The sequence below is a fragment of the Fomitopsis serialis genome (genome assembly GCF_022376445.1).
Source record: "Fomitopsis serialis strain Sig1Antser10 chromosome Unknown B0H18scaffold_76, whole genome shotgun sequence".
NCBI lineage: Eukaryota > Fungi > Basidiomycota > Agaricomycetes > Polyporales > Fomitopsidaceae > Fomitopsis > Fomitopsis serialis.
In genome coordinates this window covers 146193-166819 of record NW_025955036.1, presented here as the reverse complement: position 1 = coordinate 166819, position 20627 = coordinate 146193, and the positions used below count along the sequence as shown (strand labels likewise).

At 56.8% G+C, this 20627-nt stretch overlaps 8 protein-coding genes across 8 annotated transcripts; 3 read left to right on the top strand and 5 right to left on the bottom strand.

Annotated features, from left to right (window-relative positions):
- Positions 1 to 88: 88 nt before the first annotated feature.
- On the bottom strand, positions 89 to 3685 carry B0H18DRAFT_631000 (uncharacterized protein). The gene is made up of 4 exons (XM_048038854.1): positions 3131 to 3685; positions 2501 to 3080; positions 293 to 2451; positions 89 to 240 (listed from the first exon to the last, which is right to left on the bottom strand). The coding sequence occupies exons 1-4, from the start codon at positions 3585 to 3587 to the stop codon at positions 137 to 139; spliced, it is 3300 nt and encodes a 1099-aa protein (XP_047889691.1). The 5' UTR covers positions 3588 to 3685; the 3' UTR covers positions 89 to 136.
- A 118-nt stretch (positions 3686 to 3803) lies between these two features.
- On the bottom strand, positions 3804 to 5387 carry B0H18DRAFT_1027280 (ubiquitin-conjugating enzyme/RWD-like protein). The gene is made up of 4 exons (XM_048029868.1): positions 5296 to 5387; positions 5107 to 5239; positions 4705 to 4782; positions 3804 to 4653 (listed from the first exon to the last, which is right to left on the bottom strand). The coding sequence occupies exons 1-4, from the start codon at positions 5296 to 5298 to the stop codon at positions 4004 to 4006; spliced, it is 864 nt and encodes a 287-aa protein (XP_047889690.1). The 5' UTR covers positions 5299 to 5387; the 3' UTR covers positions 3804 to 4003.
- A 151-nt stretch (positions 5388 to 5538) lies between these two features.
- Positions 5539 to 6879, top strand: B0H18DRAFT_1027278 (uncharacterized protein). The gene is made up of 3 exons (XM_048029867.1): positions 5539 to 5902; positions 5959 to 6131; positions 6186 to 6879. Exons 1-3 carry the CDS (start codon positions 5601 to 5603, stop codon positions 6647 to 6649), a joined length of 939 nt encoding a protein of 312 aa, XP_047889689.1. The 5' UTR covers positions 5539 to 5600; the 3' UTR covers positions 6650 to 6879.
- A 166-nt stretch (positions 6880 to 7045) lies between these two features.
- Positions 7046 to 8662, top strand: B0H18DRAFT_630659 (uncharacterized protein). Its single transcript, XM_048038853.1, has 4 exons — positions 7046 to 7171; positions 7226 to 7736; positions 7792 to 8070; positions 8125 to 8662. Exons 2-4 carry the CDS (start codon positions 7274 to 7276, stop codon positions 8484 to 8486), a joined length of 1104 nt encoding a protein of 367 aa, XP_047889688.1. The 5' UTR covers positions 7046 to 7171; positions 7226 to 7273; the 3' UTR covers positions 8487 to 8662.
- Positions 8663 to 9900: 1238 nt separating this feature from the next.
- Positions 9901 to 11823, bottom strand: B0H18DRAFT_1195455 (uncharacterized protein; the record flags this gene model as incomplete). Its single annotated transcript, XM_048036071.1, has 5 exons — positions 9901 to 10419; positions 10473 to 10680; positions 10741 to 10797; positions 10857 to 11430; positions 11480 to 11823. The coding sequence occupies 5 exons, from the start codon at positions 11821 to 11823 to the stop codon at positions 10259 to 10261; spliced, it is 1344 nt and encodes a 447-aa protein (XP_047889687.1). The 3' UTR covers positions 9901 to 10258.
- Positions 11824 to 12705: 882 nt separating this feature from the next.
- On the bottom strand, positions 12706 to 13589 carry B0H18DRAFT_881797 (uncharacterized protein; the record flags this gene model as incomplete). The annotated part of the gene is made up of 2 exons (XM_048040864.1): positions 12706 to 13298; positions 13352 to 13589. 2 exons carry the CDS (start codon positions 13587 to 13589, stop codon positions 12706 to 12708), a joined length of 831 nt encoding a protein of 276 aa, XP_047889686.1.
- Positions 13590 to 13919: 330 nt separating this feature from the next.
- Positions 13920 to 16369, top strand: B0H18DRAFT_630542 (uncharacterized protein). The gene is made up of 5 exons (XM_048038852.1): positions 13920 to 14292; positions 14357 to 14388; positions 14450 to 14714; positions 15076 to 15391; positions 15444 to 16369. Exons 1-5 carry the CDS (start codon positions 14250 to 14252, stop codon positions 16354 to 16356), a joined length of 1569 nt encoding a protein of 522 aa, XP_047889685.1. The 5' UTR covers positions 13920 to 14249; the 3' UTR covers positions 16357 to 16369.
- Positions 16370 to 16934: 565 nt separating this feature from the next.
- Positions 16935 to 19705, bottom strand: B0H18DRAFT_1213757 (WD40-repeat-containing domain protein; the record flags this gene model as incomplete). The annotated part of the gene is made up of 7 exons (XM_048036537.1): positions 16935 to 16973; positions 17028 to 18193; positions 18248 to 18332; positions 18384 to 18440; positions 18493 to 18537; positions 18606 to 19326; positions 19380 to 19705. 7 exons carry the CDS (start codon positions 19703 to 19705, stop codon positions 16935 to 16937), a joined length of 2439 nt encoding a protein of 812 aa, XP_047889684.1.
- Positions 19706 to 20627: the final 922 nt, after the last annotated feature.

Here is a 20627-nt window from a genome sequence, read left to right as displayed (position 1 = left end):
AAGGAAACAGTTTGACACTGGCACAAATCCGCATGTGTGAGTGGTAGAGCTCGTTCAAGCTGCGACTTCCGGCACCACGGTGTCGTCAGCCTTATGTGCAGACCCGTTCTGAGTCTCGTCTAAAGTTATGATGATATCAGTGAAGCCCTACAGCAGCGCGGACCTGCACGAATGTACCTGTTGCATGTCCTTGCTCGAGTTCTGAGGACACCGGTGCTTCTGCAGCCTTTTCTTCAGTCACTGGACAGATGTCATCAGGTAATCCACAACGAGAAGCTAAAAGAATGCTCACCAATGCTGTCAGCCTGGACCTCAGATACGCTCTCTTCCGGCTCAGGTGTGGTGACTGCAGGTTCTGGGTCAGCACCACTTGTGCTTCCCTTCTCCTGATCTGCCTCGCGCTCGTCTTCAACGGCCGCGCCCTCAGACGCAGTCGGCTCCGCTACAACTGTCTCGGAAGCCAACGTCGGCTCAGCAGCCGGTTCCTCTTCGGTTGGCAGCACTTCCGGCACGGGTTCTGCAACTGGAACAGGGGGTTCTGCAGCGGCCTCGACGTCTGCATGCACCTCAGTTACTTCAGCCGGTGCTTCGGCCTCTGGTTCGACTTCGGGTACATCGGGGGCCTCCTGCACGGGTGCGGCAGCGGGTAAGTCCTCCTCTGGCTCGGTAGGAGCGACGACCACAGGCTCTGCAGCGGCTGTGCTAGCCTCGACCTCTTGTATTGGGGCTTCGGTCGACTCCTGTACAGGCAGGGTCTCCTCGACAACCGCAGGCTGCTCGGCGGCACTCGGTTCCTCTTCCGGCGCACTCGGTTCCTCTGCCAGCGCACTCTCTGTGTGTGCGGAAGCCTCTGCCAGAGCTACAGGCTCACTCGTGCTGAGCGCCACGTCGGGGCCCGGGGTCTCTCCAGCAAGCACGACGGGCTCGGGAGCAGGCGGCAACTCCTTAGACTCTGCAGCATCACCATCATCCGCAGCTTCCGACGACGCCGGCGACGTATTTGTCGGAGGAGTGATATGTTCGACGAACTTCGTCGGCTTCTCCGTGGGCTCTTCGTCGCTCTTGACGTGTGAGACGGAGGTCGCCGTGTCAGCGGAGGGAGCCTCCGCTTCAACGATGGGGACGGGCGGAAGGTCAGCATTGACCCTCCCCGAGTCTGCAGCAGCAGCTGTGCCAGCAGTAGCAGCAGCCGCTGCAGCCACACCCGTAGCGACTTCGGCACCAGTCAACCCAAGACCCTTCGTCTCTGCCTCAGGCTTCTCAGCGGGAGCAGCTGAAGGCAAGCTCTCGGGCTCCTCAGGAAGAACCTCGCCCATCTCCCCGATCCTCGGCGTCCTGCCCGTCTTCTTGCGCGGCGCGAGCTTCGCGTCGAGGCTCCCGACCGGCTCCTTGGGCGAGAAGAGCGTGAAGCGCTTCTTCGCGGTCGAGAACGTCGCGCTCTTGCGCCCAGAGATATTCGATCGCAGCGACGGCTTCGGCGACGATGCGCGCTGCAGGACGGGCGACGACGGCTCGGGCGGGGGCGGCGGACGCGTGAAAACCTGCTCGATGACGAGCCAGCTGAGCGGCTTGCCGTTCGCCTCGAGCCCGGCGATGGGCTTCAGCTGGCACACGACGAAGTTGGGCCAGTTCTTGGCGATGGGGTCGAGCAGGGCGTCGCTCCAGAAGTCGATGAACGCCTCGTCGATGTGGACGACGCTGACCGACGCGCACTTCGACGGAAGCGAGACGGTGCGGCCGGTCGTCGACGCATCGAACGGCGTGCGGGGCGTGCTCGCCTTCTGCCTCTTGCTCGACCCGCGCTGCACACGCGGAGGATCAGTCACCTCGACGTCGTTGTCCATGAGCGTCGAGGCGAAGTCCCTGCCGATAGAGCTGTCGCCGAACCCGAGAGACGAAAAGTCGGTCCAGTCCTTTGGCGAGAGGTCCGTCGTGGACGCGGTGGCCCTACTGGTACCATTCGTGATCGCGCCATTCTGACCTGCCCCGACAGACCGTGACCGCCCACGAGGTTCCAGGACCTCCAGCTTGACAGTGGTGGCCTCGGTCTTCGAACCCTCAGTGGGGAGCATGGAGAACAAGCGCGTTGTCTCATCAGTGAAGACGCGCGACAACGCTGGAGCGGCGTCGTCCTCAGCAGCCAACGGCGCCTTCTCGGTAGCGTCTGCTTGCTGCTTGAGCAATTCCCACAAGCCGACGTGCTCATCGCCCTGCTGCGTGCCTTCTGCCTTGACAGCGTCCGCGATGATCTGCTGGGGCGGTTGTTTGGGCTGGCCAACCGCAAAATCGGGAAGCTGCGTCTCGACACGAACATAGAGTGCATCGAACATCCTCGTCGAGAGTCGCGGTCGTGGCAGGAACTCGTCTTTGGGCTCGCCACCCTTGAGATATGGATAGCCAGTGACGAGTTCGACAAGACGCCGGGGCATCTTCGTGCGGGCCATCTCATCCCTGCACTATGGTCAGTCGACGTTGCGGGGGAGCGGTGATTGATGCTTACCTGATTTGCGCGAGGAGGAGATGCTCCAATATTCGACCCGCGCGCTCCCATCGCGCGTAGAACGTCGACCAGTCGTCTCCGTCCTCCGCTCTCCGGGTTGTGAGGAGCCAGAGGCCGAATAGCTTGGAGAGCTTGCTACCGGAAACACCACTCCGGTCGGAATGCGAAGCAAGAGACGAGACGATCTCGAGCGTCGTCTCGAGAAGGCGGAGATGTGCCGGGGGTAGTTGCGGAGTGAGAAACTTTGAGAACGCACCAGAAGGGTACGACGCGACGCGCTCAGCCTCTGAGAATTTCTTGTACCATTGCCATGGCTCAGCACTGCTGCTGCCGATACCAAAGAAGTCACCCTCGAGCCGGAGATGGCGAAGGGCCCAACGGAGGACGGCGGCGAGATCATGCGGAGAGCGGGTGTATTCCAACTCGGTATTAAATAAAGCAGAGGGTGAATTAGGAGAGGGAGGGAGCGTGGACGGGCTGTTGGAAGCCAAGGAGAGGATAAATAGAGAGATTAGTCTGCGCTGTACGTCGGGCGACGAGGAATACCAGTGCGGGTGCATGACACCAAGCGTCTCCAGGCCTGCGACACGGTCAGAAGGGTATTCATCGTTCAAAGGAAAGCGTACGGACCACCACGGTCTACGATGGCTGTCGAACATGCCTTGACGAGGTTGAGCGCCTCGTTGGGACTGAGTCGCCTTTCTCCAAGGACATTGTCGGGCAGGACACCACGATCACCCGTGTCCGCCTCAAAGACAACGCCAAGCTGCCGGCCGTCCTTGCCCTTGTCCTCGGGGAGGTTGAGCGTGAGGTGGGGGAGCTGCGGTTTCGCAGCGTCTGTCTTGGGAGACGTGGTGCGGGGCGACCTGGTCCTGAAGAGAGAGAACCCGGCGTCCTTCTCCTTCTCCTTCTCCTTCTTGTCCTCCTTCGCAGCCGGCTGTGCGTGCGTGATGTTGGTCGCGGAGGGCGACGCGGGCGGGGAGACGGCCTCGAACTTGCCCTCGAGGAGGGAGGCTACTGAGGTGCGCTTGGGAGCGTCCTTCTCCTCTCTCTTGCGCGTGAAGACTTTGGATAGGAACGAGGGCATCGCGCGGCAATCAGAGGATAGGTGAAGGAGAGTAGCTGGCGAGGAGCATGCGCCCAAGTTCAACGCGGTCGTCGCGGTCAAGACGAACGCGAACAAACCGTTGAAGTTTGTTACTGTCTGATTACCGCGTTTAGAAAGGTAACGATCCGCGTCTTACCCCTACTTACCACCGCAGCTTATCGCCGTTGTTATGTTGGGCTTACTTACCGGCTAATTGGTGCGCGACACTAGTACTAGACTAGTAATAGGCATGACGCTCAATTGACGACAGCAGGACTTGCAGAGAAAATGCAACGGGAATGAAATACAGAACATGCACATGCGAAAGAAAAGTAGTGATATCCACAGCAGACACGAGAAACACAATGATCCAACGACTAGAACAAGCACAACATCAGCACGCCGCCCCTCGTACACTATAGCCGTTTGAGAGCCTTCTTCCGCTTCTCCGATCCAGCCCCTCCACCCGTCGCAGCCCTCTTGACCGCTTTCGTCTTTGCAGCTGCAGCCGCGGGTACGGCAGCAGTAGAGCCAGCTACGTTCGAGTCTGCGGTACCAAGCGGGGCAGGGGAGGTCAAGCGTTCCTTGCCCGTCGGCTTCTCGCCTGCCAGCGACGAGTCTGACGTCGACAGCGTGCACGTATTGGGGGTGGATGCATGAAGGGGATAGGTAACCGGAGCAGAATTCTCCGTCGTGGCACTCGCGGAAGCACTTGACGATATTGACTTCGAAGACGCAGACTTGCTGGTCGATGGAGCGGGGGCAGCTGAAGAGGAAGGGGTGGACCCCACGGGCTTGTCGAACTCTGTGGGGCGCACCCGCGGCGTCGCGTGCACGCTTGTGATTAGCCGGGCCCGGTCACAGTAGCTGTCGTAATTCTCCAGCAGCAGCTTGCCAGCTTCCTCGTCCAGCGCGGATTCGGGGTTGGGGTGAATGAGCAGGCACTTGACGGTCACCAGGATGTGTGCAATGCCGTATGTGGATTTCCAATCCTTCTTGAGGGTGTTAACGCAGATCTCGCCCGCGGCTGAGACATTGGGGTGGAAGATCTTGGTTATCATGCGGCCTAAGATAGGTAATGAGCGGAGTGAGTTCAGGGACGTGAGGAGAAACTCACACTTTGGTGGTGCAGCAGGGAACTCTTCCGTGAACGCAAACTTTACTCTGAAGTATCCGCCAGCGTATGGTGTGCCCTCTGTGGTGGTTTGTGGTTAGTTGGGCGATTTCTACAGTATACTGAAGTATCGCTGTGCTCGCTGCTTGCAGGAGGAAGCCATATGTCCGACAAACACATGAGAATACGGGTATCATCCGAATGGCATCTGGAATGCAACCAGTGACCCATCTTAATGGGGATCATACACTATATGGGTTTATACCATACGCACACCCGACCACTTGGGTAAAGGCATAGCTGGCCAGCCACTGGTGGACAATGCTGAACAGACTAATCCTCGGTACGTGGAGGGCGCATACTTCCGACAGCAGCGAGCAAGATATACGCGTCTCAAGTACCCACCTGGGCCCTCTACAATGCCTGTAACGTCCAGCATATTGTCTTCGCTGGTAACAACGCGTATCCCTTCCGGGGGGCTCGTCTGGAGCTCACTGAGCTCACGCATCAAGCGGCGGAGAACTGCAGGCGACACAGACTACACCGCATCACCAAGTCAGTATCTCCCGCATGCATACGAGCAGTGAGACTCACCATGGCAGGCAAAACGGCGCGTATGGGGAAAGTGAGGATGTCAGAGGTTGAAGTCGTTGTTGGTCAGAAACGAACTGAAGGCAGCGCCCGATTCATCTCCGCCCCTGTGTCACGCCACCCCGGTCACGACTGTAACCGTAACGCGCCTTCAGTTTGCTTCCGCGCCTGTGACGTTCACGTGACACAGGGTCACGCACCATCGGCGCGGTTGCCACAAGCGCGTCTTGCCTGCACTGTGCACACCCCGACGACCCGCGTCGCCACTGGCAGAGACAGGGATACCCAGACCCACGCACCTTCCGGACATGCGCGAAAGCTCACCAGACGAGTCCTCTCTTCCTCCACCAAAGCGGAGGAGGTTTGGCGGGTCGTTGGCGTCATATGGTTCGACAGCGTTCTGGTTCAGCGACGGCGACATTGTTCTCGAAGTCGAGCAACACAGGTTCAAGGTGCATGGAACACGCCTCCAATGCTCGGAGATATTCTTGGACATGCTCGGCATGCCGCAACCCAAAGACGCGGATGCCGTAGACGGGTGTCCCTTGGTGTTGCTCGCGGACTCGGCGCAGGATTGGCAGGTTGCGCTGAAGTGGATGTACGACCCTGAGTATGTAGCGCACCCCTTCTGCCCCAGCCACGCTTATCCTTCTGCTGGGGCGTCAGTTCCTTCGCAGCTATGCAACATCCTGTGCCGTTCCCACTTCTCCCGAGTGCTCTACGTATAGGCACAAAGTACGAAATCGCTGCTCTCCGTGAGTGGGCCGTCAATCACCTGTGCGCACGGTGGCCATCTGACCTCGAGCGCATGGACACTACGTCTCTTCCCTGTGCTGCTGGTAAGTTCTTCATCTCCCAAGGAGTGGCCAAGGTTGAACGCTGACGTTCACCAGAGGCAATCGCCCTCGCCCGCGAATGTGACGTTCCAGAGATCCTTTCCGCAGCATTCTACGCATTGTCCCTCCAAAGGTTCGGCTGCAATGCCGACGGGGGCCGCTCGCACGTCGTCCTTTCCCAAGCAGACATGCGCCGGCTCGTCATCGGGCGCGAGCGTCTGACAGACTTCGCGACACAATTGCTCCTCGACCCGCTCAGCGCTGCTCCCGGGATGCCTCCGTTCGAGTCATGCGACAACTGCCGCGACACGCTACAACGATACTGGCGCGCGAAGGTCGCGTCGGACCCGCAGTCGCCCTTCGAGCGGTGGCTCCTCCGCGAGTTCTACTTGATGCTCACCGTGCCGGACGCGCTATTCGAGTCGGGACTTTGTGTCGGGTGCCTGACGTGGCATAAGGACGCCGCGTGGACGAGGTTTGACAGTCTGAAGACTTCCATGTCGCGACTCTTTTGCTTGTGATAGACGTGGTTTATACTTTCGCTTGTTGCTCTCGTGCTCATTCATTCCAACTCTGTCTCGGACTTGCATCACACACCACACGTAATTTTCATTGTACAGACCGACTCTCCTTGTATACTCACAGTTGTTATCACGCACAGTACTGACCCTCATCCACATACATATATTTTCATCTTCTACTTTAAAGCAATGCGCAATCAGTCGGTCGGTTGATTTATTTGTTGAACGTCTAGAGGCAAACTTCAGCGCTTCAGCTTGAGTCGTTGGACATATGTACGCCCGGCTGGGCGCTTGCATGGTTAAGTGAATTTGACTACATAACAAATTGCGCTGCGTGAATTTGATTATGGATCCTGCCGAGTCCGAGTCTGCAAGCCCTGTTCAGTTCTAGCCTGACTCGAACCTCGACCTATTATCTATCCGCGTCTCACGTTGGACGGAGGAACACCCGAGGTGGATGCGATTACTGAAGGCCTACCGGTGCTTGTGATTGTGCAGGTCGTTGCTACTCGTAGGCTACAGGTGCGTCGTAGTGTATGTTTGCTTTGAGACAGCCTGACAAGTCTTCGTTGGCAGTATCTCCCATTATTGGTACTTGTCTGCGACCACAAGTCTCCTTGGAGAATGATCCACAAGCTCCTTGCCACGGACGCTCGAGCAGCCGTCACGCGATTGCGAAGGCAGGGCCTTACGTTTCATCCATCGACATGGCCGGGACCATCTACGCTCATTGACCTCCCTCCACGACGATGCGCACACACCCAAGCGGAACAGACAACACAGACTACAGCTACAGCAAGCGACAGCGCACAGTCTACAAGCGAGCGGATACCCCAGTGGTTGAATCCTCGGCATCTAGTCGGTGACACATTGAAGCATTCGAGAGCATATCTTCCGGGACCTCGGGGCAAAGATGCGCGCTCGGAGACTGACGGTGAGGACGAGCTCCCCGATGAAGACGTCGCTCAGGACAGCGAAGGGAACCCCGCAGGGAAGAAAGTCTTGATTGCCAGACTACCTAAAACTACAACGCTGGAGGACTTGATGGAACTGTTGGACGGACGCGGGGAGTGCCTGATCCATTTCAGTGAGCGGTCAATCTACCGTTGCGTGCGCGCCGCACACTCATAGATCCCTTCTAGCACCGCCTCAGCCGAATAATCGGCGGTGCTATGCCCATGTTCTGTTCCGCAGATTAAAGGACGCTCTGGCTTTCATGCGTGCACACAATGAGCAGAAGCTCTCCCTGGGAAGCCACAAGCCTCGTGTGCTCTATTCCGACACTCACGACAGGGGCCAGCTTTCTGAGCCGGTCAAGGTGAACCGGGTTCTGTGGGTCAGCAACCTACCCTACGACGCCACCATGAAGCAGGTCCGCGAACTCTTCGAACCATACGGCATCGTCCGCCGCGTCAGCATGAGTCAGTTGCGCTTCGGGTGACACCTCTCCGTTGCTGACGTCCACCTCTACCCAGCTCCTACTCAGCGCGGGAAGTTCGCAGGGTACGCACATGTAGACTTCGAGTTTATCGAAGACGCCAGCGCCGTCATGTTCGCAAACTGGCACCAACACTTCGAGCTCGGCGGCCGCAGACTGTGGATCTCCCCTGCAAAGTCCATAACCGGTGCGCCGTCCCCCGCACCGATCCGCTCGCCTGCGCAGGATATACGCACCATTGACGAGGACGGCACCCACCCGACATACCCGCCCTGTCGCGTACTCTGGGTAGGCGGTCTGCCCCGGGGGACGAAGTGGAAACACATACGCAAGATATTTCGCGACCACACCGAGGTGGTGGACATCCAGCTGGGTATGTGTTCCCAGCTCATCCGATGATGCACCCGCTAACGTTCATTGCAGTTCGGCTCAAGACAGTTTCTACGGGGATGTACGCCCACGTCCAGTTCCGCACGCAGAAGGATGCGGAGCGCATCATGGCGCTGCACGCACGGAGGCCGTTCTCGGTGTATCTTGGTGTGAGGCACCCCGTCGTGCTCGGGTACGCAGCGCCGCTCGTGAAGGACAACGAGCCGCACTTCAAGCTGTTCACGCCATTCGTGCGGGGCGACGAGACGGACATCCGGGTGCTCTTCGGGGCGCACGCACGGAATATACGCAAAATTGACTTCTGTACGTGTCCCCTGGGCTGCTTCTCCGACCGCTTCGCTGACTGTAATTGGACTTTTCATGACAGACGAGCGCCCTTCCGTCGATCCTTCTGGCCGCGCCGCGTTCATCGAGTTCTTCACGACGCATCACGCAATGGCCGCGAAGAACGCATTGGACCAAAAGCAAATCGACGGCAGCGCGCCGCTCATTCTGGCGTACGCAAAGAAGCCACCAGTCGTAATCAAGTCAGCGGAGGAAAGGGCTGCGAAATCTGATAGTCACTCGCCCAACTCTTCCCTCAAATGAGTCTGGTCAGAATGACCGCCAGTCGGTGCACGCACCCCCTGATTCACCACTCGTGGCGAAAATTGAGAGCATCCTGGACATGTCACGTTCTGTGTCCCAGAAGTGAGTTACGCTCCTGGATGTTCGTAGGCGTGCTACCTATGTGTCACAATGCTTCTATGTGGTTCATGATCATATATGAGCAGCGCGTCAAGTCGATGCATATAAACTATGAAACTGGTTGTCTTTACAAGCTTTCGTGATGCTGCGGAGAAGTGTATGTCGATCGTCATATGCGCCGGGGACAACATGTGGGATTCGCGATCGGGCTCCGAACATACTACTAAGAACACAGGCGTTTGTGTGGCTCCGACTGCTTTGTCTGAATCTGTCGATTGGCATAGACTGTTCTGCGCCCCCGAGAGCCCGAACAGATCAAACAAGAGTCACATCTACTTGAACCGTGGAACAAGCTCTAGTAGCCTCCTTTGCATGACATCAGAGAGACATGAGCGCACAGTTATGATATCTCACCGATGTCTGGCGCGGCGGTACTCCGAAGTATCAGTCTGTTCTTCTGGATACTGGACGTCTAAAGACTTTATCAGTCGTGTCGACTCGGACCTCCCCAGTGCATGTGTAGTTACGTGGGCTCGAGCAGACAGCAATGACGGCAGTATAGTAGTGAGCAGGCACCGAGAGCGTTGTACTGTCCGTGACAGAGGCCCCGAATAGCACTTGATCTCAAGCCTGAGCGTCGGTTCGAAGGTCCGCCTGTAAGTGCAGCACCCCTGGGGTGTCTAAGATTCTAGTAGTAAGATTATGCAAATCGTTGTCGCGCGGCACGCGCTATGTGCTTACTGAACTCTGTCACAGTGAAATTCCGATCCGAGTCCTCGCCATCAGTGTGTTCAATGTGACTGTACTTCCGATTGCCACGCAAGGATTACGATGCATGTAGACATAACCGTATTACTAGCAATCAAAACACGATAATAGCGCGTTGAGTATATACTATAAATCATACACACAGCGTCTTAACTTGAGAGCACTGGCATTGCAAGGGATGAAATCATCTTCATACATCAGCGAGTCGTTTCTGCCCTCCCTGCCTGTTTCTGCTCGAATCGTTCTTTCTTCACTACAGATCCTTGATGATACGCGGTGCATCAGGAATCGTTGCAGGGGAAGATATTGACGACAATATGGCACCGCTATATTCTGTTCTCTTTTCCCTTTCCCTTGGCGGACCTGTTCTGTTCATGGTCTACTTGTGGCATGTATAGCGTAAGCCTTGCTTGCAAACTCGGCGTGAAGTGGTGATTTACAGGCACAAATTTTGGCCTGAATCCCTGGGGAGTGTCTAGCATGGCCGCTAGTCGCTAACATTAGTTTCCTGCTGGTGATATTGAACGTGCGGGGACTTACTGCCGTCCTCATCCACCATCACTGGGATTGAAGCGTCTGTGAGGGCAGCAAACAACAGCCACGCTTGCGGTTTCGTGTAGGCATCACGCGTGAGCCCACCCAATAATGTCGCCCACTTATCTTGTTCGTCTTCATAATAGGTCATCAACCTGCAGAAGTCGGCGTCGCTAGCAATTGCGTGAGATATATGTGGTTGCGAGTCGGGAGCCTGTAGCGCACAAACAGGTCAGTGACTAGGCTGGAGTTGAAGCAGAGTCACTGTAGATACCTTGGCAATGTCATCCTTCAGTATGTAGTCTAAAATGACATCGACAGGGTCGTAGGGCTGTATCATCATAGATTACATCAGTCGAGTTCCGCGTGGAATGTGAACGACAAACTCACTTTTGGCACTGCCGGAGTCTCAAAGATGTCGCGGTAATCCCCCATTTCTGATTGAGGTGATTCCCCCGCAGCCTGGATGATCTTAGGAGCACGCCAACGCCTCCTACACTTGAAATAATGCAGAAGGACGCATTGATTCTTGGGTTTCGTTTGGTCTACCCCTTCCCTCCGTCCCGACGCGTTTCCTGAAGCTTCGCTTGAAGCTGGTGCCGGCCCGCACCGGGCCTCTGCAACATGCTGCGTAGAACGCGAGATGGTCACACCGAGAGACGCAGATCCCATAGGGCCGAGGCCACCGTGTACGTAGCAACGCCCGTTCTCTCCCTTCTCGCGGAACGCTGCTAGAGCCCAGTGAGTCGTCTTGACCCAACCCTTCACGAACATGATCCTGTCTTCAGGCAGGTCCAAGCCCATGGATTCGGCGAAGGCGACCCAGTTGTCGATGTGCTTCCTCATGTAGGTCGTCATGCATTTCGTGTGCAGGACCTCCTGGAGCTCTGCCGGTGAGCCCAGAACGAGAACTGCACCTTGTTGGTCGGTACATTCGAATGAAAGATCCGCGGATACAGCGTGTCTGATGTGTTTGAGTCCAGTGAACGCGGGCAATGCTGGAAATGACCCACGTGGATCCTTCCGCCTCGACGCGGACCTGCCTCATCGTTCTGCTATACAGGGGCCCAGAGATCGCATTCCCAACTCGGAAGAGCGGGTGAGTCAGAACGAGTTTTTCAAACCCGTCCGGAACATTGGGCATATCCTCTGGACGTTGGTTGATCGGATCGTCCGCGTCTCGCATGGCGTTGAAGAGGCGGACGAAAGCTCCTCGGTGCAGATATCCAACGTCGCCAAGGTGGACCTCGCCCGCTTGGCCATCTTCCCGCGGCTCCGGGTACCACAGAGGATATCCCTTGCCCAGGGGACAGAGTTGGCGAGCATAGACTTCCTCGACCGGGGTCATAGACGACATCATTGGTCGTACGCAGATGACGGTGAAGGGGAGGGCAATGGTTGGGTCGACGACTATAAGGGTTTTTGAGAAAAATTAGGTTCTTAGCGCACGCGTACGTGATAAATATGAGCACACCGTTTCGGTTTGGATGTTTCTAGCGCAATGGGAGGCTATGTGGACATTCTATCCTGGTCCTGACGCCGCGCTTGTACTGCCAATGCAATTACGGTTCCTCTATCAGGGTCGCCATGAGAAGACAGCGCGAGTGTCCTAGATGGTTCAACAGTGAGTACGACGGTTCTGTGAGCATGAAGTATTACCCCTAGAGTAGTTTATTGTCGAGTGCGATGAGCGGACGTACACACCGGTCACATAGATGTGACGATTCGAGCAAATCGACGCTGACAAGAAATCAGCAATCGCAGGGGCAGGAAAGCCTTCGGTGACGATGAAGCTGTCCATGCTTCGCACTCTAGAATATAACCCTATTTGCGGACAGAAAAGGCTATGCAATTGAAAGGGATTCCTCCCACGTTGCGCACAACGTCAAGGCATTTGGGAGATACGCCAAGGGCTGTGTAGCCTTTCTTTCGTCAAAAAGCTCACAGGTGTCCAGTCACCATGTTGTCGACTTAGTCTGATTCTATCACTGCCAGTTAGATTGGATCGCAGTCATGTCCAGAGTGCAATAGCACACGGGAATAGAATAGCATAGGTCGTCTCTGCAATACTCCGGGATCATTCGTGCCATTACGACATTCACTGGAGCTCACCTTACACGAGCGAAAACCATCTACGCTTGCAGCTGGTCAGGCGAAGCTTCGATAGCATCGCATTAGGTTCTAGCCACACTACTATGTATAGGTCACCACGAGCTTCTACTTCCTCATCTGCCTTGTGTCACATCAGTATAGTCAAGTATTGAGGGTTCGTGGACAGCCAAGCCGCCAGCTCCCTGACCAAGTGCGCCGCATTTGCCTCCAGAGTCTGGTCCCGTGTCCGCGCCACATCCACAACCGTCTTCCTGCGCTGCTTCGTCGCGAGCACGAGGCCGACCTTCCTAGGGGAGAACGACACCGACACCAGGTTGAAAGGGACCGAGCGCGAGCCGTTCGGCGTCTGGCATCGCGACGGCGGGGCGGACGGGGTCCACGGCGGGCCAGACACAGAGATGACGCCCGCGCGGATGCCGTAGAGCCGTACGATGTCCTCGAGGCGTGCGCGCGGCTGCATGAGGTCGAAGAGGTCCTTGAAGCTCTCCTCGCGCTCGAGGTGGAGCTCGCTCTCGTCCGCCCAGACGTCCTCGCGGACCTTGAGCGCGATGAAGAGGTCGAGGACGTGCGTCTCGCGCTGGAGAGAGCGCACGGGCGATACGGGCGGGTCCGCGTCGCTGACTTCGGGGGTCGCCATCGGAAAGGGGTCGGAGGAGTAGGGTGCGCGGACGAGTGAGCTGTAGATGGGGAGGTAGGTCGAGCGGAGGACGTGCATACACGCTTGGGGTGTGTAAGTCTAGGTAGGAAGTATGTAGCGGGACGAGGAGACATACCGATGTAGAGAGAGCGACTGACGCGCCGAAGGCTTACTGTGAGCCAGTAGAGGATCCGCCTCTGCCCCTCCGGCTGCCCTCGAGGGAATATCTCATACACTGTCCGCAACAGCAGATATGGTGGCAAAGTCGACAGCGTAATACGTCGAGACGAGTCTGAGAACGATGGAGGTCTATCCGCCGCCGCCGCAGCGTAGGACGGCGGAGGAGTGAGAATGACCTTGCTGTCGAGGATCATTTTGCGGAGGTGTCTCGAGCTGTCAGTTCAGGAAATCTCAGGATGATAGTGAGACGACGCTGGAGATGTCGATGATGGCTTAAGTAGACGAATAGCCCGACGTGCGCAGCCTTTAGAGCCAAGTCCCCAGGGTTCGCAGCAGGCGTTCGTGGACCGCGCGATCATATTGCGCATACGATGAGCACTGCGGCATCACACTGCGCAGAATGAAACATGGCCGAGCAAGAAACCAAGAAAAGGCATTCAGATAGCAAAGTGAACAGACAGAACCAGATGTTCGAGTGAACGTTGAGTAAACGAGGATTTCGTTGGCGACGGCGAGCCTCGTGTGGCACTGGTTCGGCTCGGCTCAGTTCAGCCGGCCGTGGCCCCAAGAAAGCCCATCTGGTGGATCTCGTTGTTCACGACTGAAGGCATTGTTCGCCCTCTTCAGCCTCTGTTCGTCGAACGCAAACGCCTCTTTCTATCGCAGAGTTGAAGCCTTCCCCAGACCTTCGAGACCGCAGTGCTCCTGGGAGGAGGCTGGATTTGGGCGGCTTGCACACTTGTTTTGCCGTGTCCGAGGTCCACGGCAGGACCCGGAACCGCGTGGCTGGCTGCTGTCCTGGACGACGAGGCGAGGAGCACCGACGACGAGCAGACGAATCCACCCACAGAGCGATGGGCACATCCAAGAGGAAGGCTGCGAAGCCCCCGCCGCAACGTGAGTCGTCCAGCTCGCGTGCTGGAGAGACTCGGTTGATCAGCTCTGCCTCGTCACCGCCCAGTGCGCTCCCGCACAACGAGGAGCAGAGGCAAGGTGCGTCCCACCCATCTTATCGCCCTGGCCACGCGACTAACGCTTTCTCTTCGCCTCGCAGCCCCTAAACCTCTCTGATCCTGCAGAGAATAGCCAGCTGCTCAATGAGCAGCTGCGCGCCATGGGGCTCTATGCTGCCCCGACCCTCGGCGACGGGAACTGCCTTTTCCGCGCGCTCTCCGACCAGCTTTACGGCACTCCTGCGTACCACCTCAGACTGCGGCAGGAAATCTGCGACTGGATAGAATCTCACAAGCAACGCTACGAGCCCTTTGTCGATGACGAACGGGGTCTCGACGTCCATCTACAATGCATGCGACAACCAGGTGTGTGACTCGTGCATATGTTCTGAGCGGTGTTTCCCGGGAAGTGCCTCGCGTCATAAGACTACTCAAGTGCAAGCAAAGCCTACGCTTATTGCGGCCCACATTATCTCGTTACAATGGCGAATGTGGTTCGCGCCTAGATTGCTGTCCTGTTTGGTCTAAGCGCCAGCCTGCAAATGTTCGTTAGGGTTGCTGCAGTGCTGCCCTGCATGTCGATATCCAGCGGGATTGTTCGTTGCTTGTGACCGTTGCTCGTCTCTGACGCACTCAAAACGGTGTGCTACATATGTATGCTATCAACACGCGGAGTGCTGTTTCTTGGGTCGCACTGTATGATTTCCGTGACTCATTCTTATTACAGCGACGTACGGCGGGCACCTCGAACTATCCGCCTTCGCACACATGAAGCGCCGTGACGTCAAAGTCATCCAGCCCGGGCTCGTCTACGTTATCGAGTGGGCCGCGGGTGCCGACGCCGACGACGACGACGCAGACAACGCCCCCTCGACATCGTCCGCACCGTCCGCGCCTACTACAGCGGTCGAGTCATCGGGCAACGAGCGCGAGAAACGGCGCGCGGCGCGCGACCGCAAGCGCGCAGAGAAGGAGCGCGAGAAGCTCCCGCCGCCGCCCGAGCCGTCAGAAGAGGACGACCCTCCTGGTCCAGTCTACGTTGCGTGTGTACATGTTCATTCCCCCTTGTCTGCAGCACCCTGAAGTGTGTAATAGATATCATGATTGGGAGCACTTCTCATCAATACGGAACCTGCGAGGTCCAGCCACGGGCCTGCCTAATGTCGTCGAGATGCCAGCACCCGATGAATCGAGGCCTCCTTCTCCGGTGCCAGCCAAGAAGAAACCAGTGTCGAAGGTCAAGACAAAGCCAGAGCCAAAGGCGAAGCCCGAATCGAAGGCCAAACCTGAGTCGAAAGCGAAGGGTAGAGTAGCTGCACTCGCCGAAGCCGGCGCTTCGGAACCACAAACACCATCGCAGATCCCGCTGCCCTCATCCCGCTCCGTATCACCGATCCCTTCTGCAGCAACGCTGCCGTCAGACGCGAACGAGGCCGTCTCATACCGCTCGCCCAAGCGGACGTTCGACGAGTCGTCTGCGTCGTCGCAGGGCCATTCCGACTCGCAGAGCGCGTCCAAGCGGCAGAAGAGCTCCTCGCGGCCGTCGTCAAAGACTCCTCGGGACAGTGAGCCTCCACTGCCGGGCAGTGCCCCGCACGGCATGGACATGCTCGTCGACGACGCGGACATCGACACGCCCGAACTGTCGGCGTCGGGTTCGTCGTCTGCATCCGAGAGCTCCCTTTCCTCTTGCTCGTCGCCGGCACCCTCACCGCCCCCCGTCGTGGTGCCGCCCTCTCCAGTCCAGCCGCGCCTCACACGCCGGCAGCGCAAGGCTCTCGGTCTGCCGAAGCCGCGCTCGGCGCTCGTGGCCAGCGCGACGGCGAAGACGAGGGGCGCGGGGAAGATCGTCATTCCGGGCGGGAAGTCGAAGAAGTTCAAACCTGTGGTGCAGGACACGGGCGCCGGCGAGGACGAGGAGGACGTGGACGTGGATGCGAGCGCGGAGTGGAGGCAGAACGGCACGGGCCGCGTGGACGTGCGGGGGTTCCGCGAGCTGAAGATTTAGCGGCGCGCGCGCTGCACTCGATCTATCACCCACTTTTGCATCGGCAGGGACATTCTTCGCACATCTCGCACAGCATCATCTGGACTCGTCTCTCGTGTCTTTGTCGTCGTCGTCTTGTTTTGTGTCTCGCAGCGCACCGCAACGCATCTCCTACGCAGCATCCTTTTTGTCTCCCCCTCCTCGTTTTGTACTCCGCATCACATTCTGCATCATCGCCCCGGGCTGCCTCCCTCCATCTTCCCCACACGCCAGTGATACCGCGCATAATTACGACTAGCGGCTGGACTCTCTGTATCGCATACGACACGCAAGTCTGCCCACGACCTACATACCTCTCTTCTGATCTCATCCCATGTCAATCCGGACTAACATCAGAGTTGCATGGCATGACGCGTCTCCGCCCGTCCGGATACCACATCGTCGCGATACCTCGTACATACATCCATCTCTTCCATCTCTTCCATCTGTGTATTATGGCTTGCGACTGGCGCCTTCGCATGTGTACCACTACCTACTAGATGTGCTAATAAATCCTCATTAGCTATAGACTTTAGTGCTTTCCTGCGATGACTCCGATTCTAGATGTCTAGTGCGCACATGGGCTGGTCGGTTTCGCTCTCAATGATCAAGGTCAAACAGCATTGTGGAGTACACTTACGTGACAAAGGTACCAAGGCTGGCAGCTCCCATTCGCGCACCATACCATCATCTGATGCAGACGCGATATGCCTGTTGTCGTGGGAGAAGGAGAGGTGGTTCACGTTGTCGGTGAGCCCGGGCAACTGCCAGTGAGCGACCTCCTGCTTCGTCGACATGTCCCACACCGTGATGGTGTGGTCCTCACCACCCGCGGCGAACAGACGACCGTCCGCAGAGAACGCGGGGGACGTGACGACCTTGTTGCCGCCGTCGATTGTGTTGAGCAGCTCGGCCGTGAAGGAGTCGTACGTCTTGATCACCCGCTCACTGCCGACGGAGTGAAGCTCTTTGCCATCTGCAGAGAACGCCGCCGCGCACACCGAGCCATCTTCGCCTTCACGCAGCCTCGCGAACTCGTCTCCAATTAACGCGCTCCAGATTCTAGTGGTTCCGTCGTCTGCGCGTGTGACGAGCCTTTTCCTGTCGGGAGAGTACGCTATGGTGTAGATGACTCCCTCATGCCCTTTCAAGTCACAGACATGCGCCGCGGTATGGGTGCTCCATACGCGTGCGGAACCATCGGAGCTCGTAGACACGAATCGCTCGTTGTCGGGGGCGAACACGACGTACATGATAATCCCGCCATGTTCCTCCGTCGTCCCGCGCAGGTTTCCGGTCTCTGCCTCCCAGAGCTTCACGACAGAGTCGGCACCGGAAGCAATCAGCTTTCCGTCCGCCGAGTATGCAACGCGCTCGACGGTACCCTGATGGGCGTTGAGCGACCGGATCGACCCTCCGTCGATGAGGTCCCAGATAATGACGCGTCCATCGCGTCCGCCTGAGACCAGCTTGCTCCCGTCTGGAGAGAAGACAAGAGCGGAGACGTTGCCGCTATGTTCTTCGAATTGGAAGCGCACAGAGCGATTCATCGCAGTCCAGACGACGATGGTGTTATTCTCGCACCCAGCGGCGATCTCCCTACCCACGGGCGAGTATGCGAGCGCAGAAATCCCGCCACAGCGCTCGGCGCAAGCAAGCGGAGGAAGTAGAATGCATGTGCCCGAGTGATTGGGCAGATGGACTGCATGTGGTGATCCTGGCGCTTGTGCATCATTATGGGGACCCTCAACGTGAATGTTTGCGTTCTCTGGGAGCCTCAGGTCCATAACTTGAACATCGTCGAAGCGCAACATGCCAACTGGGAAGTCCACAATGAATATGCGCCTCGATGCGTGAAGGCGACAGCACTCACGACCGTCCTCGGTGACCTCAATTTCGGGCGAGGAATCCTCAAGGAAGCGCGGAATATCATCAGGGATTGGGTATTGACATCGATTCTGCGGTCTCGTGAATTCGATATCGGCGATGCAACCACGTTGATCACCTACTTTGCACACACGAATTAGGTCTATATCACTTGCGACTGCTACCGCTGCCTCCGAATGCTATGAGCGACGGTCAGTTGAAACGTTGCCTGTGCACAATTTGGAAACTCGCCTCGAATATGTAATTCAAAATGAAGATGACAGGGTCATAGGGCCACTTTCAAAGAGAATATGTATGAGGTATAATACGGAGACGACGGAGACGACGAATGTATTCGTACTCACTTGACGGAGATCTCCACCTGACTCGATCTCTATATCCTCCGACTCATCGTCCTGAGGTTTGACGCCAGTTGCGGTCTTCAATGAGGGCAGTGGTGGGCGCTTCTTCAGTTTGAAGTAGTGCAGGAACATACACTGGTCCGAGGGGTACTGCTCCTGAGCCTGGTTTCCCCACGGTCCGGAGGAAGGGCCAGCGTCCATTTCTCTGGAACGTCGTTGGTCCATGTCATCTGCACGACCCTTCCCTTTCTTCTTTTTGCTTCGCTGATTCTGAGCCTGGGTAAGACTTGGAGGCTCTTCCGGTTGAGCAGGCCCCAGAGGTCTGTTCGGATTCAGTCGGGGACGGTTGTCTGGCCCTATTCGAGGGAGACATGTCGCAGCTGTCTCTCTCTGCGTCTCAATTCGAAATGCGGCAGAGACAGGCAGTCCCAAGTCGCCGTTGAAGGTAAGCTTCGCATGCCTACCAGTGTTACCGAAGAAGGCTGCGACGGCCCAACGACTCGTTTTGACCCACCCTCGGACGAAGAGTATGTCTTCGATAGCGACGCTGTAACCTACCTCATCTGAGTTCGCCCAGCGGTGCCAAGTATCTATGTTCTCCTTCATATATTTGGCCATCCGGCGAGTCTGCTGCACGAGTTCACGCTTTCCGGGGGTATCGAGGATGGCCAACGCGCCTTGTTGGTCGGTACATTCGCATTGAAAGGCGACGTTGACGCCGTGGCTGTGAAATGAGTTCGATCAGAGAGCGCCACACATTACTGAAGAGCCACTTACGATCCAGCTCCGCCTCCTACCTCGAGACGACGGACAGTTTGACTGAACAAGGGACCTTCATTGATGACATTGTTTGCTGTGATGATTGGTATCATGCCGAGTTGGAATTTCTTGAAATTCGGAGGGACGGCAATATGTATACTGTCCTCAGCCTCCCTCATCGCATTAAAGAAGCGGTAGAAGCCTCCTTGACCAAGATATCCGACATCGCCGATTAGTACCTCGCCTTGCCCGCGCGCGTTCTTCGGCTCGGGCTCCCATAGAGGATATCCCAGCGCGAGCTTGAAGAGTTGTTGCGCGTACACATCGTGCGCATTTTCAGGCATATTCGTTTCGTTATCTCTGTCAGAGAGGTGTGAGGTGTGAGGTGATGTGAGGGTACGATATACGATTGTGACTCACAGTATGTTCTCTCTAAGGAGCCAGCTACTAGATGTTAGCCGGTTTGGGTATCCAGCCTTATATCGATTTTGGGGTCGCTCATGGTTTCAGTGTTCGTAGAGCCTGGAACAATAGCAACCTTGGTCACGCATACGTTTCGTGTGTGAAGCACTAGCGGTTGCGACGGTCTGTGTCAGCATTATGTGTACGGCGGCCAATTGAAACACTGCCTGCATACCAATCAAGAGATCTCCAGCAGTAAGCAATCCAAAACGACAGCATACACTTCACTGAAGGGGTGTCGCCCTCAAGTGACCACTCGGATGAGCATACACATAATCTCCGCGACATGTCTCATGTACGACTTTCCATTGCAGGCGTGCAACCTCATTCGTCATCTGTATTGTCGGATCCCATGGCGATTTTAATGCCTATCTCCTCGCTTCAGTATTATTGCTCCTTGCGATACCCAATGATCTCGCACATACTTGCATATTTTAGTACACTTCTCCAATGATATATTATCAATTGCGACTGGTGCTGAGTCGGTCTTCACATGCATCACGTTTCACTCTGCTAACCCTGTAAACGAGGGACTCAGCATAGCACTCAACCCCAGTACGCAGCATGATGGGACCTACCCTGAAGCCCCACTCGCATCGCTGGCAGCTCCCATTTTCGACCAGTGCGGTCGTCTGAGGCGGATGCGAGATACTTGTTATCGCGAGAGAAGACGAGGTAATACGTCGCCAGTATGTCCGCTCAAGCGCACGACCTCCAGCCTCGTCACTGTGTCCCAGACAGTGATGGCGTAGTCCAGGCCGACGGTGACGAGCAGACGACCATACGTGAAGAACATCGTGCTCA

What these genes read in the sequence shown, in the direction of transcription:
- B0H18DRAFT_1027278 (XM_048029867.1), top strand. Translation starts at nt 5,601, where the DNA reads ATGCGCGAAAGCTCACCAGACGAGTCCTCTCTTCCTCCACCAAAGCGG. An exon ending in AAGTGGATGTACGACCCTGA is followed by an intron (nt 5,903 to 5,958) that starts GTATGTAGCGCA and finishes CTGGGGCGTCAG; the next exon opens with TTCCTTCGCAGCTATGCAAC. An exon ending in GTCTCTTCCCTGTGCTGCTG is followed by an intron (nt 6,132 to 6,185) that starts GTAAGTTCTTCA and finishes GACGTTCACCAG; the next exon opens with AGGCAATCGCCCTCGCCCGC.
- B0H18DRAFT_1027280 (XM_048029868.1), bottom strand. An exon ending in AGGCATTGTAGAGGGCCCAG is followed by an intron (nt 4,783 to 5,106) that starts GTGGGTACTTGA and finishes AAACCACCACAG; the next exon opens with AGGGCACACCATACGCTGGC. An exon ending in CCCTGCTGCACCACCAAAGT is followed by an intron (nt 4,654 to 4,704) that starts GTGAGTTTCTCC and finishes TACCTATCTTAG; the next exon opens with GCCGCATGATAACCAAGATC.
- B0H18DRAFT_630542 (XM_048038852.1), top strand. Translation starts at nt 14,250, where the DNA reads ATGGGCACATCCAAGAGGAAGGCTGCGAAGCCCCCGCCGCAAC. An exon ending in CAACGAGGAGCAGAGGCAAG is followed by an intron (nt 14,389 to 14,449) that starts GTGCGTCCCACC and finishes TTCGCCTCGCAG; the next exon opens with CCCCTAAACCTCTCTGATCC. An exon ending in CCTGGTCCAGTCTACGTTGC is followed by an intron (nt 15,392 to 15,443) that starts GTGTGTACATGT and finishes AGTGTGTAATAG; the next exon opens with ATATCATGATTGGGAGCACT.
- B0H18DRAFT_630659 (XM_048038853.1), top strand. Translation starts at nt 7,274, where the DNA reads ATGATCCACAAGCTCCTTGCCACGGACGCTCGAGCAGCCGTCACGCGA. An exon ending in GGAGTGCCTGATCCATTTCA is followed by an intron (nt 7,737 to 7,791) that starts GTGAGCGGTCAA and finishes GATCCCTTCTAG; the next exon opens with CACCGCCTCAGCCGAATAAT. An exon ending in CGTCCGCCGCGTCAGCATGA is followed by an intron (nt 8,071 to 8,124) that starts GTCAGTTGCGCT and finishes ACCTCTACCCAG; the next exon opens with CTCCTACTCAGCGCGGGAAG.
- B0H18DRAFT_631000 (XM_048038854.1), bottom strand. Translation starts at nt 3,587, where the DNA reads ATGCCCTCGTTCCTATCCAAAGTCTTCACGCGCAAGAGAGAGGAGAAG. An exon ending in AGCCATCGTAGACCGTGGTG is followed by an intron (nt 3,081 to 3,130) that starts GTCCGTACGCTT and finishes ACCGTGTCGCAG; the next exon opens with GCCTGGAGACGCTTGGTGTC. An exon ending in CTCCTCCTCGCGCAAATCAG is followed by an intron (nt 2,452 to 2,500) that starts GTAAGCATCAAT and finishes ACCATAGTGCAG; the next exon opens with GGATGAGATGGCCCGCACGA.